General features: G+C 39.7%; 1 protein-coding gene across 5 annotated transcripts in view; it reads left to right on the forward strand.

Annotated features, from left to right (window-relative positions):
- Positions 1–16,309, forward strand: part of LOC308091375 (GRAM domain-containing protein 4-like) — a 128,888-nt gene that overhangs the window by 86,682 nt on the left and 25,897 nt on the right. For 4 of the 5 annotated variants that reach the window (XR_013933709.1, XM_080436953.1, XM_080436955.1 and 1 more), the window contains 3 exons: positions 1,016–1,139; positions 4,227–4,300; positions 12,826–12,955. Coding sequence is in view for 4 of the 5 variants with exons in the window: in XM_080436953.1 (XP_080293079.1) it covers positions 1,016–1,139; positions 4,227–4,300; positions 12,826–12,955 (328 nt within the window). In the remaining variant the exon portion in view is untranslated. The remainder of the gene's footprint in view (positions 1–1,015; positions 1,140–4,226; positions 4,301–12,825; positions 12,956–16,309) is intronic. The other variant, XM_080436954.1, reaches the window with a different exon arrangement.

Consider the following 16,309-nt stretch of genomic DNA (forward strand, 5'->3'; position numbering starts at 1 on the left):
TTGGGTCGTTGTGACGTCCAGCTGAGGAATGTTGAGGATGAGAGGAGATACAACTTTTATTTTCTGCCGAGGCAGAATTATTTTAATTTTTTCAGAAACCTCTTCTCCATATTTTAACTTTTTGAGTTTTTTTTCATAAATGAACGCCCTACTTGATCATACTACAGCATCACACAAAATTATCAAAAGTAACTCTAGCTCGAAATGTGGCGCGAAACGACGCGTTTTGAGCTTCTGCTACTTTTGCTATTTTTGAATTTAAATCCTGAATTGTAACAGTTTTGGACATAATGAGGTTTCCACCCAACAGAGACGATATACATTTTATATCACCATAACATAAAACATACTCTATATTATTGCATGGTTTGATTACACTTCCCTATTTATTGCACATGACCTGCACTCTGAATCAGCAGATTAATATGGCCCCTGGTACCACTTGTTGGAGTAAGTCTAACCAAACAGTATTTTTTTTTTTTTAAATAGTGAAAAAAAAGATCTACAGTACAAGCTCACAACGTTGTGCTATACGACGTGAGTCTTGTAGATCGGCTATTATTCTTTGTGCGACACTCTTATATGATGAAGTACGGCATTCATTTCTAGGTTTCTGCCCGACAGCAACGATATATCCCCCAAAACATAACATAAAACATACTCTGTAATATTAGTGCATGGTTTGATTGCACTTCTCTATTTATTGCACATGACCTGCATCTTTTAGCTGAATCAGCAGCCTAATGGAATGTGGACCAAAGGGAGTTTTTAAATAGCTGTGTCTGTCCTCTGTCGGGGGAGCCTAAAAAGCACCTTCTGATGCAGTCGATGCAGTTTGCCATATTGCCATTGCGATCCTCACGTATCGGACTCCTTATGTTTTCGGTTCTATTGGATCCTCACGTTTCGGACTCCTTATGTTTTCGTTCCCATTGGATCCTCACGTATCAGACTCCTTATGTTTGACGTTGGATTTGATCCTCATGTATCGTATTCTTTCCGTTCTGTGTTGCAGAGGAGGAGCTCAGGAAGCTCAGAGAGGAGACCAACATTGACACGCTGAAGCAGGACCTTGAGAGGGAGCGGGCCAGGAGGCTAGACCTGGAGCAGAAGATGAGTGAAGTGCTGAAAACCCCCAGGTAAGACAGCCCCCCCCCCCTGCCCACAGGGGTCCTCTGCTATCGATTCCCATCAGTTACGCTTAGGACCTCGCACACTCAATCAACGCTGTCTCCTTGGGCAGACAGGCTGTGTGTGTGTGTGTGTGTGTGTGTGGGTGTGTGCGTGTGCGCGTGTGTGTGTTCTTGTATTACTATACTTGCGAGGGGAAAATGTCCCCATAAGTATACTAGAAGTTTTGAAATAGACGTTGTGAGGACCATTTTCCTGTGTCCTCATGCGAGAAATAGTGGTTTTATGGTTCAACAAGATGTTTAAGAGTCAAGTGCCATTCACACTGAGCACTATAACTATATCTCTATTGTTCACCATTGTATTTTCTTTTATGGTTAGTTGGTGTGAACTCTGCCATCCACTTGACTATATTTTTATAGTTATAGTGCTCAGTGTAAAATGGCCCTTTAAAGGAGCTTGCAGACCAAAGTCAGTATTTCCCTATGCCAAAATATCACTTATATCACTGCCAAAAATCGCTACGCACACACCCACCTTGCACACTGACTCTGACGCGTATTATTCTATTAATTGCGGCGAATATTGCAGAACGAAATAACACTCATCGAGCAGTGACGGTGATTGTGTGGTCCTCCTCTTCACTTGTTGAACACAAAAATAAAGAGGAAATACTGGGTCCATAATATTTGGAGATGACTGTGAACAAGGAGAGTTTCACCTGCTGATCAAGGAGCTGTGGGATCATACCGGTCCTTTTATTTCATCGGCCTAGCTAAGCTTGATGCTTTGCTATACTGGAGCCACATCAAAAAGAACACCCCTGTGATCCTAAACAACACACACACACACACACACACACACACACACACACACACACACACACACACACACACACACACACACACACGTATATAGAGTACCGAACTCCCACCAGTGGTGGAAAAAGTATTCACATCTTTTACTTAACACATTGAGTGCCAAAAACGGTCCGGACCGTTTTTGAGAAGCCATGCGTTGTGTGCCAAAAACGGTTATGACCGTTTTTGGGAAAAAAAAATATTTTTTATTTATTTTATTTATTTTTCCTTCCCAGCACCAGGAGATATCATTTTTCGAAGATTTAGACTCCAATCCACTTCCTGGTTAACTTATGACTTCAAAAGCCTGTATCTCGGCTCTTGTGTACTTTTTTTCTAAAATATGTATTTTTGACTATTTTCGACTATTTTCAACTGGCTGCAACTATGGAACGGATTACCTAATGTTTTTAATTTTTTTCTATGTGTGTAATGAGGGGGTCACCTTGAGGACGGTGATCACTGAAAATATTTTGTGACTACTTGAAAAAGGTTCAAAAATGGTTAAAAATCCAGGCACCGACTGTACCCTGTTTTAAAAAGACCCTGGCACTCAATGTGTTAAGTAAAAGTATCAATAGTAACTCTGTCCGAAAAAATTATGACAGACAATAATTTCGGCAATGTGTAAACATGATTGACACAACGTGAAGTCGAATGTATTTTTTTCCCCAACAATATATTTATTGATTTTTTATTTTTCCAAACATTACAACATTACATTGGAATACAGACAACATAATGGGCAATTACTTTAAACATTACAAGACAATCACACAATAATAACAACAACAAAAGGACCACACACAATGACAATAACATCGGCTCTACTCCTGTCCAGGTTCTTCCATTAAATGTGACAGATTATTATTTTTGATATATTGTGCAAAACGACCCCACACCTCCGCCAAATGTTTTTTTTTTTTTTTACATGCACCGAATTTTGGGTGAAAAATACAGACCATGGTGCAAGTTCCCTTATGCTTACAATTAGGAAAAGATTCAGGTTGAGGTTTGGGGTTCAGAGTTTGATCCGCTATCTTCTGCTTTAGGGTTAAAAATGTTTTCATAGAATGACTGTCCTAAAATGTTTATGTCCTCACAAGTATACTAATACGTGTGTGTGTGTGTGTGTGTGTGTGTGTGTGTGTGTGTGTGTGTGTGTGTGTGTGTGTGTGTGTGTGTGTGTGTGTGTGTGTGTGTGTGTGTGTGTGTGTGTGTGTGTGTGTGTGTGTGTGTGTGTGTGTGTGTGTGTGTGTGTGTGTGTGTGTGTGTGTGTGTGTGTGTGTGTGTGAGAGACAGAGTTTTCCTTCCATACTACAGTACTGCTTTATGTCAGAGAATTATAAAAAGAAAGGAAATCTGACAACTGTCTCATGGACATTCTGCTCTCTCTGCTGAGTTTTGTTTATTTTTTTTGACATTGTTTAATTCAGATATAATTGGGGACAGTCTTTAACACATCCACTGCCAAGGGCTAATCTCATAATGTACTCACCAGTGCCAAGGTGTTTTTGTTGTTTTTTTGTTTTTTTCATGTCGCCATAGATCTTGTTAAAATCCTTAAGATTGAGCGCTACACAGTCTGTTTACATCCGCGAGATCTCCCTGTATCTCCCAGTGAAAACCACGTGTCAAACGGGGCATCCATGTTTGAGTTAGAGCGGATTACGTTAAACAGTGAAATGCGAGGAGAAAAAACTACAGGAAGAGAATTGAGTTTCAGTTTCGTCTGTAGAATGGGAGCGGGCGTGATCGTGAAAACCGGATCCCAAATAATTCTATTTCCTGTCATCAAACCGGAAACGGAAGTGGATCAAAAAAATTCCGAAAGTGCACCCGGACCGCGCATGCGCGAAAAGACCGCAGCCCGTAGGGCTACGGTCTCGGCGCTTAACAGTTGGATTTAACGGCCCGTAGGACTACGGTCTTGGCAGTTAATGTGTTAATCATCGGACTTTTAACATTGAGTGGTAGTATCCGTCAAGTGGTAATTATTTCACTTTGGTGCTCGGTTACCTGTTGTTAATGGTTACGTGTTTTCCCTGGCTAGCCCCCAAGGCAGTAAACCTAGGGGAAACACTGTAACGCATCGCTTTACTTCAAAGTATGCGTCTCTGTGATTTGGTTTTAAATGGAAAAGATGCAGACATGCCTGATGTGTATCATGAGTAAAACAAAGTGAATGTTGACTTGACAACAAGTGAAACAAATGTGATCGTCTACATGTTTCAGACCTGAAGATTCACCTCCTCAAGCCCCCAAATCATCATCATCATCTTCATCCCCCACAACAGCCAACGGTACAGGTGAGCTGGAGAAAAACATGAACCCTGGCGTTACCCTGTTTTGGGCATTGTATGTGTATTCGTTTTTTCTTTCTTTCTTTGTTGTTGTAATTCTTCAAAATGTGTTGTGAGAAAGACCTTCCTCAGGCATGATTCAAACAAACATGTTTGAGTTACTATATACAAAGCGGGGGCTCACAACTCACTTTTGAATGCTCCAAGCTTTTTATTTGTGACAAACACCAGATACGACGTTTCGACCCTTTCTGTCTTTTTCAAGATACTTGAAAAAGGCCGAAAGGGTTGAAACGTCAGGACCTGCATCTGCTGTTTGTTGCAAAGAAAAAGCTTGGAGCATACACAATTTGAGTTGTGAGCCCCCGCTTTGTTCTCATGATACTGTTCTTACAGTTTGTCTCAGCACCAAGAGACGGAGGATGTGCGTTATTTTTTCTGTATGTATATTCTATTTTCTATCTCTGCCATATTCACCACTGGGTCAGGATCAATCAATCAGGGTTGAGCAAATGATTAGTCCAAAGAGGTACAGCTTGTGGTGATCAGTGGTCAATGACATCATTCAGTATGACACAAGAATACTCATACGTCATTGAAGTGAGAACACAAAGTTACAATGATGCAAAGAAATTCATATGGAATTTATTTAAAAATGTACAAGGAAGACAACAATCAAATCCAAACTCTCAGATAAAAATGGAGAGTGGAGAAATACCTGTAGAGCAAATACCATGAATGCACAAAAACCAGGCAAGAAGTCCAAAATATGGAGGAGGCAAGTTCAACCCCTAATAACAATCACAATTTTGGATTTGCACACATTTTCACGATTTAAGAAATGGGTGTACTCAGTACTTTACAGCCTTCATAGAAATGCATAGAAATGCACTTGAGTAAAAGTAAAATATTTGTCTTGAAAATGTACTCGAGTAAGAGTAATAAGTCTAAAAAAAATCTAATACTCAAGAAAAGTACAGATCCTCAGAATATGTACTTAAGTACAGTACTCTCAAGTACATTTACTCCGTTACTGTCCACCACTGATTATAACTGCTGTTAACTGGTGGGAAACTGGCACAGATAAATAAGTTACACCTGCAGGTTCTCAGAAGGAAATGAATGGTGAAGAAATGACAAAGAAAAAACTGATACTTCTGTAACTTAATCCTGAAGGAGGAAATACAATTAACTAATGTATTTCATCATCGTAGGTTAATTAATTTCACTTGTTGTTCTGCTGGCTTTAGACATCACACACACACACACACACACACACACACACACACACACACACACACACACACACACACACACACACACACACACACACACACACACACACTATTTTTGAATACCCAATGTATAAAATAATGGTGGTTAAAATCTAAAACAACAGGTGCTTTCTCGATCTTAAAGGAGAATTCCGGACATTTTAAGTGTTATCTTTGATGTCTCGTTACTCACCTACCGACGTAAAAAGTGGCGTGTTTTTTTTCCAGAGATTCCCCTGTCGTCATTTTTTAAACCCCCTCCGTTGTCATAATGGGAGCGCGTGGCTTAGGGAAATTCGTCTATTATAACCGATGCAATGTTATTTTTTTCTCTACTACTAGTCATTGTAGAGTGCTTGTTTCTTTCCAGAACCTGGCAACTTGGTGTTGCCAGGTTGAGAAACAAGCAACCAGTGTTAAATCGTTCGCCATTAACGGTAGCCTCTCAGGAACTTTCAGCGCATGTTTGACTATCATGAGACTCTACAATGACTAGTAGTAGAGAAAAAAATTACATTGCATCGGTTATAATAGACGAATTTCCCTAAGCCACGCGCTCCCATTATGACAACGGAGGGGGTTTAAAAAATGACGACAGGGGAATCTCTGGAAAAAAAGAACGCCACTTTTTACGTCGGTAGGTGAGTAACTAGACATCAAAGATAACACTTAAAATGTCCGGAATTCTCCTTTAATGGGTGAACGTCTCTTTTGTTAGTAGTTTTAAGAAGCTCTGCAAGGAAACAGTGAATTTGGTTTGTATTACACCCCCCCCCCCCTTCTTTTTTTCGTTTGGTTTTAACGCTACCATGGCAGTGGGTCTCGTTAAAAATGAAAACTACGTTGTCAGACAGCGGCTTGTGGAGCTAGCAGAGAGATCTTTTATGAATAATGAACAAACCCTGGCAACCTTTTGAAGCACGCTGCATGGCAATTGTGACGGTTTCTAATTTGCAAAAATTTAGACGGATGTATGTCACCGCTTTTTGCGTCCGTCCCCCCCCTCACCCTCTCTCCACTTTCTCGTTCCTACAGCTCTCTCCATCACCACTCCTCTCTCTTTCCTTCTCTCACGTCTGTTTTTCTGTCTCTTACCTCTCTGTCGCCTCATCTCTTTCCTTCACTAACGTCTGTTTTTCTCTCGCACGAGCCGTATCTCACAATTTTGACATGAACTCGCAAGCCATCCAAATTTGCGTTAGTGGAAAGTACATTTAGTCAAGAACTGTACCTTTACTTGAGTATTTCCATTTTTATTTAAAAAAAATGTCATACTTTATACTCTACTCCACTACATCTCAGAGGCAAATATTGTACTTTTACTCCACTACAATTATTTGAAAACTTTAGTTACTAGCAGATTTGGATTATTATTACAATATGCAATAACCACTTAAGCCATTATGTTATACTTCAGGCTATTCCAAAATAGCCAATCTATAAGCTCACAGCGCGTTGTAAGCTTGTAGATCTGCTATTTTCAAAAAACGTTGAAAAAAAAATTGAGAACTTTTACTTTGGCACTTTAAGTTTTGATGCCATTACTTTTGTACTTTTACTCAAGCAAAATTAGAATACTTGAGTAAAAAGAACTTCTTCCACCACTGCTAATTTTGCATTGGGAATGGTAAATAAGTCTCTCGGGGATAGATGCCGTATCTCGCCTTGTTAAGCACCTCGTTTTTATTTTTTATTTAAGTTTTTTTGCTGGTCTTCTGCTCGTTAAGCTGCGTGGCTATTATGAGTTCTGTGATTAATCAACGCTGCATGATGACATCCGTGGTGACATCAAGGATCTCGCTGCTAAAATCCCGCTTCACTGGGGATTAACCCATTAAGACCTGGAACGCATCTGTGTCACCTGTGAGCATCTGTGAGCTAAAAAAGCATTATTCTACCCCTTGTCTATTCAAAAATAGCAGATCTACAAGCTCATAGCGCGGCACCGAGTGCCGCGCTACGAGCTTGTAGATCTGCTATTTATGAAAAATCTTGAACATGTGTGCAAATCTTTGAATATATATTATTTTAAAGCGAACATTTCGTAACTCAAATATTTAGCTTCTGGGGGGTCCCTGGAACAAAATATTTTGAGATGGGGGACCGCGGCCAAATACATGTAATTTTGGGTGTCCTTGACATGAAAAAGTTTGAGAACCACTGACGGCAACATAGTTTTTTTTTCAAAAAACTGTTGGGATTTAGAAGACATTTGTAGAATCGATCTTAATGGATTAAACAGAGGCTGATTATGTTGCATCGCCAAATAGTTAAATAGATTTTTTTCTTTCTCCCCCCCCCAATTTCAGTCGTTGTGCCAATTATTTCCCCCCCATTGAATGACTTTATGAAAGTCATGACAAATTTCCATCTCTGCGGGCCACAATATACATGATAAAACCCCAACTCTGAGAGTGTCCATTTGGTTCCATTTGTACACTCTCGGAAGTTACAGACTCGTAACTCCTGAAGGACCCCTGGGGGGGTGGTCCATGGACCCCACTACTTTGAGAAACTCTAGGTGCTATAGATAAAGCCGGATATGCACCGCGGTGGATTCGAACACCCAACATTACCTTATTAACCTTCAGTTAAGTTGTAATCTAATCATCTTGGCACCAATTGCTAGCACATGCCAGTTTGTCAGAGATACAGTGTTGGCATTTAAAATGCTGTTTTAATGCGTCTCCTCATGAAGAGCCATGGGACATAACCTTGTTGTCTGCCGTCTTAATTGGGCACCGTGGCACACAGCACAGACACTGCTATTTGTGCTGCTAAGGTGCTGCTGCCGCGTTTGATTGTCTCTCTGGGTAATTAGCTCTCTCTGCTAAGCAACAGGCTGCTGAGATATCCTCACTGTCGGGTGGTGTATAAAGATAATGATACTGAATTGATTTGTATGGCGCTTTTCAAAACAAAGTTAACAAAGTGCTGTGCAGAGTCAATTTAGAAACGGCAAACAACAGAGAAAGAAATCTGAAGACAATAGTAAACCACATCATCTCTGTCGGGTGGAAACATTGTATGTCCAAAACGGTTACTTTTTCAGGATTCAAATTCAAAAACAGCCAAAGTAGCAAATCTGCAAGCTCAAAATGAGTCGTTTCGCGCTGCAGATCTGCTACTTTTGATGCTTTTGTTGTGACACTGTAGTATGATCAAGCATGGCGTTAATTTAGAGAAAAACACAAAAAGTTAGAATATGAAGATTTAAGCGGTTTCTGCCCGACAGCACGAACTAGCCAATCACACAGCAATCGTCCCTCCAGACATATGGGATGTAGTCTATCCTCTGTTGGCCTAACAACGAACTAGCCAATCAACACAGCAATCGTCCCTCCAGACATATGGGATGTAGTCTATCCTCTGTTGGCTTAACAACGAACTAGCCAATCAACACAGCAATCGTCCCTCCAGACATATGGGATGTAGTCTATCCTCTGTTGGCCTAACGACGAACTAGCCAATCAACACAGCAATCGTCCCTCCATGCCAAGGGATCAGAAAAGCATACGTGAGAAATTGAAGCTTTCCTTGGAAACCGTCTCTTATTTTACCTACAGCACAGTCCAACAAAAACACTTTCAATTTTCAATACAAAGAGGCCATGCAGCTCAATCTTGATTAGTATCCCAATGGCGTGTTTCCAAAATGTGTTAACAATATTGGGGAGTTTCCATCGAGGAAACGGTTGTTCAGTGGTGGAAAAAGTACTCAAATGTTTTACTTAAGTAAAAGTATCAAGACTGCAATGCAGAAGTACTCTGTTACAAGTAAAAGTCCAGAATAAAAAAACTACTTGAGTAAAAGTACACAAGTATTGGTATCAAAATGTACTTAAAGTACCAAAAGTAAAAGTACAAAAATGTTTGAAAATAGCAGATCTACAAGCTCACAACGCGTCGCATCGCGACGCGTTGTGAGCTTGTAGATCGGCTATTTTCAAATAGCCTAGGTATAAAATAGGGCTAAAGTGGTTAATGTATGTTTTATATGTAATAATTTATATCTGCAAAGTAACTAGTAACTAAAGTTTTCAAATAATTGTAGTGGAGTAAAAGTACAATATTTGCCTCTGAGATGTAGTGGAGTAGAAGTAAAAGTATTGGAAATTGGAAATACTCAAGTAAAGTACAAATACCTCAAAATCGTACTTAAGTATAGTACTTAGTTACTTTCCACCACTGCGGTTGTTACATGGTTGCTATCCTGTCACATTCAGTAATCTGAGTGACCGACGCCCCACTTGCTGTATGTAATGCTGTGTCCATCGTTTGAAAAAAAAAATACCAACACACATTATCCCCACTGGCATGTGTCCTGCTCCAGCTTAGCTAGTGCTTACGTAGTGTTGTTTATAGAAATCACACGAGGTGTATGTTTTAGTATTTTGTCTCTGTCGGGCAGAAAGCTCTTATCTCCATATTTTAACATCAAAAGTAGCAGATCTGCAAGCTCGAAACGCGGTGTGAACCGACACGTTTTGAGCTTGTCGATCTGCTACTTTTACTGTTTTTGAATTTGAATCCTGAAAAGTAACAGTTTTTGGACATAATATGAGGCTCACGCCCGACAGAGACGATAATGCTGACGATGCCAGATTTTTGGGAGTCCGATCCCGATTTCGGAGAGTCCTGGACCACACATTACCAATGTTTTGGTAAAAAAATGTAAAATCTTCTTTCTTTCTTTCTTTCTTTCTTTTTCCTTTATTTATTCAGGGAAACCCATTGAGAGCAAGCTCTCTTTTTCAAGGACGCCCTGATAACAAACATTTGAATCACATTACAATGTCACAACTTTAACAATAAAGCAAAAAAAGAAAAGAAGAAGCATAAAACAACATTAAAATAATCGCAAAAGGCGGTGAATCAGACAATACAGTGAGGACATGGATAACAACACAGAGATTTAAAAATCAGATGCAAATAAACAGTGTTACATGATACAGGTACAGTCACTATGTAGTGTGTCCTCAAGAAGCACCCTGAATGTCTCTATTGAGACCAATCGCACCAGTTTCAGAGAGTCCTGAAGTTTGTTCCATTTGTGTGGAGCATAATACATGAATGCAGTTCTTCCTTGTTCACTGCTCTTACGTGGACTGGTATATCTAATGTGTGTTTGTGAACGTGTTGAGTGACCAGTAACCTTTGGTTCCAAAAGCGAGGATAGGTATAAAGGAAGTTCACCACACAAGGCCTTATAAATAAATAAAATACAATGTTGCCCTCTACGAACTGCGAGAGATGGCCAACCCACTTTATCATATAAAATACAGTGATGGGTGAGATAATCATCACCAGTAATAAAACGCAAAGCAAAGTGGTAGACTGCATCCAGAGGCTTCAGTGTGGAGAGTGAAGCATGCATATACAGTGTATCCCCATAATCAAATACAGACATTATTACAGATTGAACAATAGTCTTTCTGCTGGTAAAAGAAAAACAGGACCTGTTTCTGTAAAGGAAGCCAATTTGACCTCTTAATTTTTTTATTAGGTTCTCCACATGAACCTTAGCCTAAATGAGAGTTTGGCATCTAGCCAAATGCAGAGGTATTTATAAGATGTGACCAATTTGTTCGCCTTTAAGAGTGTAAATACCAGTAAAGGGATTTATATTTGGAGACCTAGTAAATACCATGCATTTTGTTTTGTTGGAGTTTAAAACAAGCTTAAGGTTAATTAGAGCCCATTGAAACCTATTGAAGGCAGTCTGCAAATTTGCAGTGGCCACTTCCAGCGTTGGGGCAATACTGTATAAAATGGCCGGCCTTGCGAATCCCGATCCCGACGACCTTTGCTGCGTGTCATTCCCCATCTCTCTCCCCCCCAGTTCCTGTCAGTCTACTATACTATCAATAAAGGTTCCGCCCCCTTTTGACCTCCAACCTCATTGTGAACTTGGAGGTCCATTTAGCTGTACTTATCAATGAACAAAACCTCCTAACATTTTGGAGTTGGCTGGTTTCTGCCCGACAATATGAGATATAATGTATATAGTAACAACTACACACAGAGGTGTTCCCAGCTTGAAAGGTATAACAACGTATACCTTTCCAGGTGTTCCAGGTCTAGCAAAAAAGGGATAGACCAAGGCACTCTGGTCTAATGTAATAGCCTTCATTGAAATGGCTAATGCATGGCAAGAATACAAAAAATGTGTGCCCCTAGGCGTTGTAGCACACAGCCTTCACCAAGGTGACTAAACAATGAAGGCTGTGCCACAACGCGTAGATGCCCTTTTTTTTCTATTCTTGCCATGCATTAGCTATTTCAATATAGACTTTTAAAAAATATTTTTAGACAAGAGTGCCTTGGTCTGTTCCTTTGTAAGCCAATTGTACCAAAGACGTCAGAGGTCATAGGTTCGGTATTTGTAGCGCGCCCCCCCATCCAGTTATTATACAGGCCCGGGGGTGCAGTCCGAAGAAAGAGAAAATAAAGAGAAAAGAGAAAAAACACAGGACAAGACAAAGAAGACTGGACTAGGACAACAAGAACTCAGTCACACTGTCAGTCAGTCACAACGGGAGGGAGTAGAAACCAGTGGTGGATAAAGCACTCACATGTTTTACTCAAGTAAAAGTATCAATACTGCAATGTAGATAGACTTATGTCACAAGTAGAAGTCCCGTATTCAAAATGTACTTGAGTAAAAGTACAAAAGTATCTGCATCAAAATATACTTAAAGTACCAAAAGTAAAAGTACTAATTGTGCAGAATGCCCCAAGTTAAAACATGTATTGAAAATATTTTGAAAATAGACGATCTTCAAGCTCACAATGCGTCACGATGCGACGCATTGTGAGCTTGAAGATCTGCTATTTTCAAATGGCCGAAATATATATAGGGCTGAAGTGGATAGTGTGTTTTGTAATAATAATCAAAATCAATAATAATCAAAAAGTAACTAGTAACTAAAGTTTTCATAGAATTGTAGTGGATTAAAAGTACAATATTTGCCTCTGAGATGTAGTGGAGTAAAAGTATTGAAAATAGTAAATACTGAAGAAAGTAAAAAATACCTAAAAATGTTACTTAAGTACAGTGCTTGAGTACATGTACTTAGTTACTTTATACCACTGGTAGAAACTACACGCACACGCATGCACACATGCACACACACGCACGCACACACGCACACAACCCACAAAACACAAAACAACATGGGACCTTGGTTTGTCATTTGTTCTCTTTTGTTTTAAAAGATCATTAATCATGGATTTTGATCTCTTGTGTTGCTCACAGACAAACAGGAGACCCTGTACGCACGGTCGCACAGATGGTTCCACGAGCGCTTCGGGGCGTACATCGAGGACTTCCGCTTCCAGCCAGAAGTGACCACTGTGGAGACCGAGGAGCCTCTCAGTGCTAAGAGGTGAGATGTTAATATAGACCAGCCAGTCCCAACCTGTGGGGGAAAAAGCCTGTAGCTTTGTATCTTCATGTCGCTGCCTTCCATTGAAAGTGAATGGTAGACTGTAGCTTTGTATCTTCATGTCGCTGCCTTCCATTGAAAATGAACGGTAGCCTGTAGCTTTGTGTCATAGACCGTAAAAAGAAATACGGACAGCGTCACACCATTGGTTTCTACAGACCGTAAATGAAGCCTATTTTGCAGCAATTTCTAAATCCGCCGTCTTTTCTATATCCGGTTGATATCCGGTTCCGAAATGCGGACGGAAATGAATGCTATTGGCCGAAACCGCAGCGAGGGCGGGTCTTCACTCGGTAGAGCCAGTAGAAACCCTAGAAACATACCCTACTTTGTCATAATTTTTTTAATAAATGGGGCCATAATTTACCAAAACGCATATCATGGTGATCGAAAGAAGACTTTAAACTAGCGACTGGAAGCATATAGTATGTACAATTATTATGGTTATGGAACAATTATTCATTAAGGTTTGACAATTATTCATTATTATTAAGGTAAAAAAAAGAAAGTGTAAAGTTTGTCCAAAAACCTGTCTGCTTGAATAGAGCCTAATTGCTTCTGCAACCAGCAGGGGGTGAAACACACACTATCACACTTCCTATATAGCCTCAATTTACAAGGATGCTAGCCCCTTGCTTTGTATCTTCATGTTGCTGCCTTCCATTGAAAATCAATGGTAGCCTGTAGCTTTGTATTTTCATGTTGAATGGCCACCTATAGCTTTATGCCAGTGTGAACACCGCATACAGTAAGCCATCTTCCTCCGCACTGGGAGGAAAACTGCAGTCAAAAGGAATGCATTTGTACACCTGAGTGGCATGACTTCTTTTCCATTACGTCTTATGAGCCGGGTCGGGTTCTTTTGCAACCTGCCTGCACGCGCATGCCTGCCCAGTTATCAGCGTGACGTGGTACAGTATGTCTGGTATCTGAGTAAACACACAGACATACAGTACAGATGAACATAATTGTGGACGGCCATGCCTACTTCTTATCGCATAGTTGTTAGATTACTGCATTTTTACTTTGTCCCTCCCCCAAGAGGAATAGTTTGAATGAAGTTCCAGTTGTGGGTGTGGTCTGGTAGCTCATTGGACGTTAGGCTTCTTCTTCTTTCTTTTTTTTCCTACAGTGTTGTGTTAAAACTTACGACTTCAAAAAGAGCCATTTATTTATTTTACGATGATTATGTCACCGGCTTTGATCCACAGTTGTCTGTTTTGTATTGCTAGTGGATAGGTAACCGCTTTATCTCCGTGCTGGAAGAAGTACGAGTACAGTAGCAATATCACAATGTATAAATACAACAAATTTTACTTGAGTAAAGGCACAAAAGTAATGTCAAAAGTAAAACTACTCATTATGCAGAATGTCACCATTTTACTAATGCATATCAATTTAGGGGTCCTACTTGACATAAAAAAAGTTTGAGAACCACTGCCTTGAGTAAATGTACTTCCGCCACTGGTTTGTGACTGTGGTTTCCATGGTGATGTGTTTTGCACAGCACTCCACCAACACCTGTATAATTTTAGCTTGTTAATTAGTTCACATCAGTGCTGTCGCCGGGTAGAAACCTTGTATATCCAAAACTGTTACTTTTCATTTCTTTTTGTAATGTTTTTTTTTAAGTAGCAAAAGCTATAGCTATTTGTTGCTATTTTCTTTATTTGTTTTACAGGGAAAGTGAAAGTGGTGAAGTCTGTCTGTGGGTTGAGCCAATTAAAAGTATCAGGGTTATGTTTAGAAAATGAAAATGAAAATAATTAACAAGAGTTTGTTACTAATAATTGGATCCATTGGAACACAGAATATTTATTTTTCCCCCCATTTCCTGAAAAACGAGGTCACCGTTTTGGACATACAAGGTGTGTTTTCCTTGCCTGTGTGTGTGAGCAGTGGTTATTACCTCATTCATTCATTCATTCATAACATTCTTGTGAGCAGTGGTGGAAAGTAAAGTACTCAAGTACTGCACTTTTGAGGTGTTTATTAAGTACATTTAGTACAGTATTTCTACATTTTGGAATTGATACTTCAGTAAACAAATATGAGTACTTCTTTCCACGACTGCCTGCGTGTGAGTAGTGGTTATTACCTCATTCATTCATTCATTCCAGCATCATAACACTCTAGGCAGTGGTTCTCAACCAGTGGTCCTTGAGGGGGTTCCAGGTGGTCCCCAGCTAAATGATAGAGAGTCGGTAACCTAATGGACCCTTATAGATCTTTAACTCTACACTCTCAAGAGTTAAATTGTTGTTAAACATAGGCATTACTTAATTAAAGAACTGTTATTTCGTTCAACGTTTGCCTGTCATCTCTCTTAACACTTTACCTGCCAATCACGAGTATAACCGTTGATGAAAAATACACCCGTTTACTGCCAAAAAAATCCATCCACGAGTATAACCGTTTTTCAATTTTTTTTTTTTTTTTTTTCAATTTATCCACACAGAACCAGAGATATCACGATCCAAAGATTTCTAGCTCCATTCACTCCTTGGTTAACTTATTACTTTAAAATCCTGTATCTCGGCTCCTTAAAAAAAAAAAATTAAACACTGGCACTGGGGGAAGTAAAATAAAAAAAACCTCTGGCAGGGAATGTGTTAATGGTGCCAACATCAATACAGCATGGATGGAATTGTGGACAAAATCGTATCCAACGATACCACAATATTCTAAAGTCTTGGGTCTGAGAGGCAAAAAATCTCATCAAACGGTGATTCCGTGGCTCAAATGCCGAATAAATAATGGCCCTTGATATGAAAAAGGTTGGAAACCACTGCTCTAGGCTGTGTGTGAGTATAGTGGTTATTACCTCATCCATTCATTCCGGCATCAGCATCATGACATTCTTTGTGAGTGTCAACATTCTTGTGGTCGTTCATCTATTCACCTCAGCATTCCCTCAGTGGAATCCTGAGCCCGTCCTCCTATGTGTTCAGGGTGGGCAGAAACCTCGTATCTCCATATAATTTTGATTGATTGACATTTTTATTAGGCAAAAGAATGTAAAACAACACAGTTACATTTATAATACTTTTGTCTAAAAGGTCCGACCAAAAAAGTCCTTGCGGACTTGTTTCCGTTTGGGTCCTTGAATTTATTTCATAGACATATATAGTAGCAACCAAACAGTTCAAAAATCAACATAAAAATACAGAGAAAAAATACCACTATGTACAAAAAAATTCATGAAAAATTAAAAATATATACAAAAATTAATGTAATTAATGCCCTACTTTGTCGTGCAAGAGTTGTCGCGTAGAAGTAGAGAAAGAACTGCTA

The sequence above is a fragment of the Gymnoscopelus braueri genome, assembly GCF_963280865.1.
Source record: "Gymnoscopelus braueri genome assembly, chromosome: 9".
In the NCBI taxonomy this organism is placed as follows: domain Eukaryota; kingdom Metazoa; phylum Chordata; class Actinopteri; order Myctophiformes; family Myctophidae; genus Gymnoscopelus; species Gymnoscopelus braueri.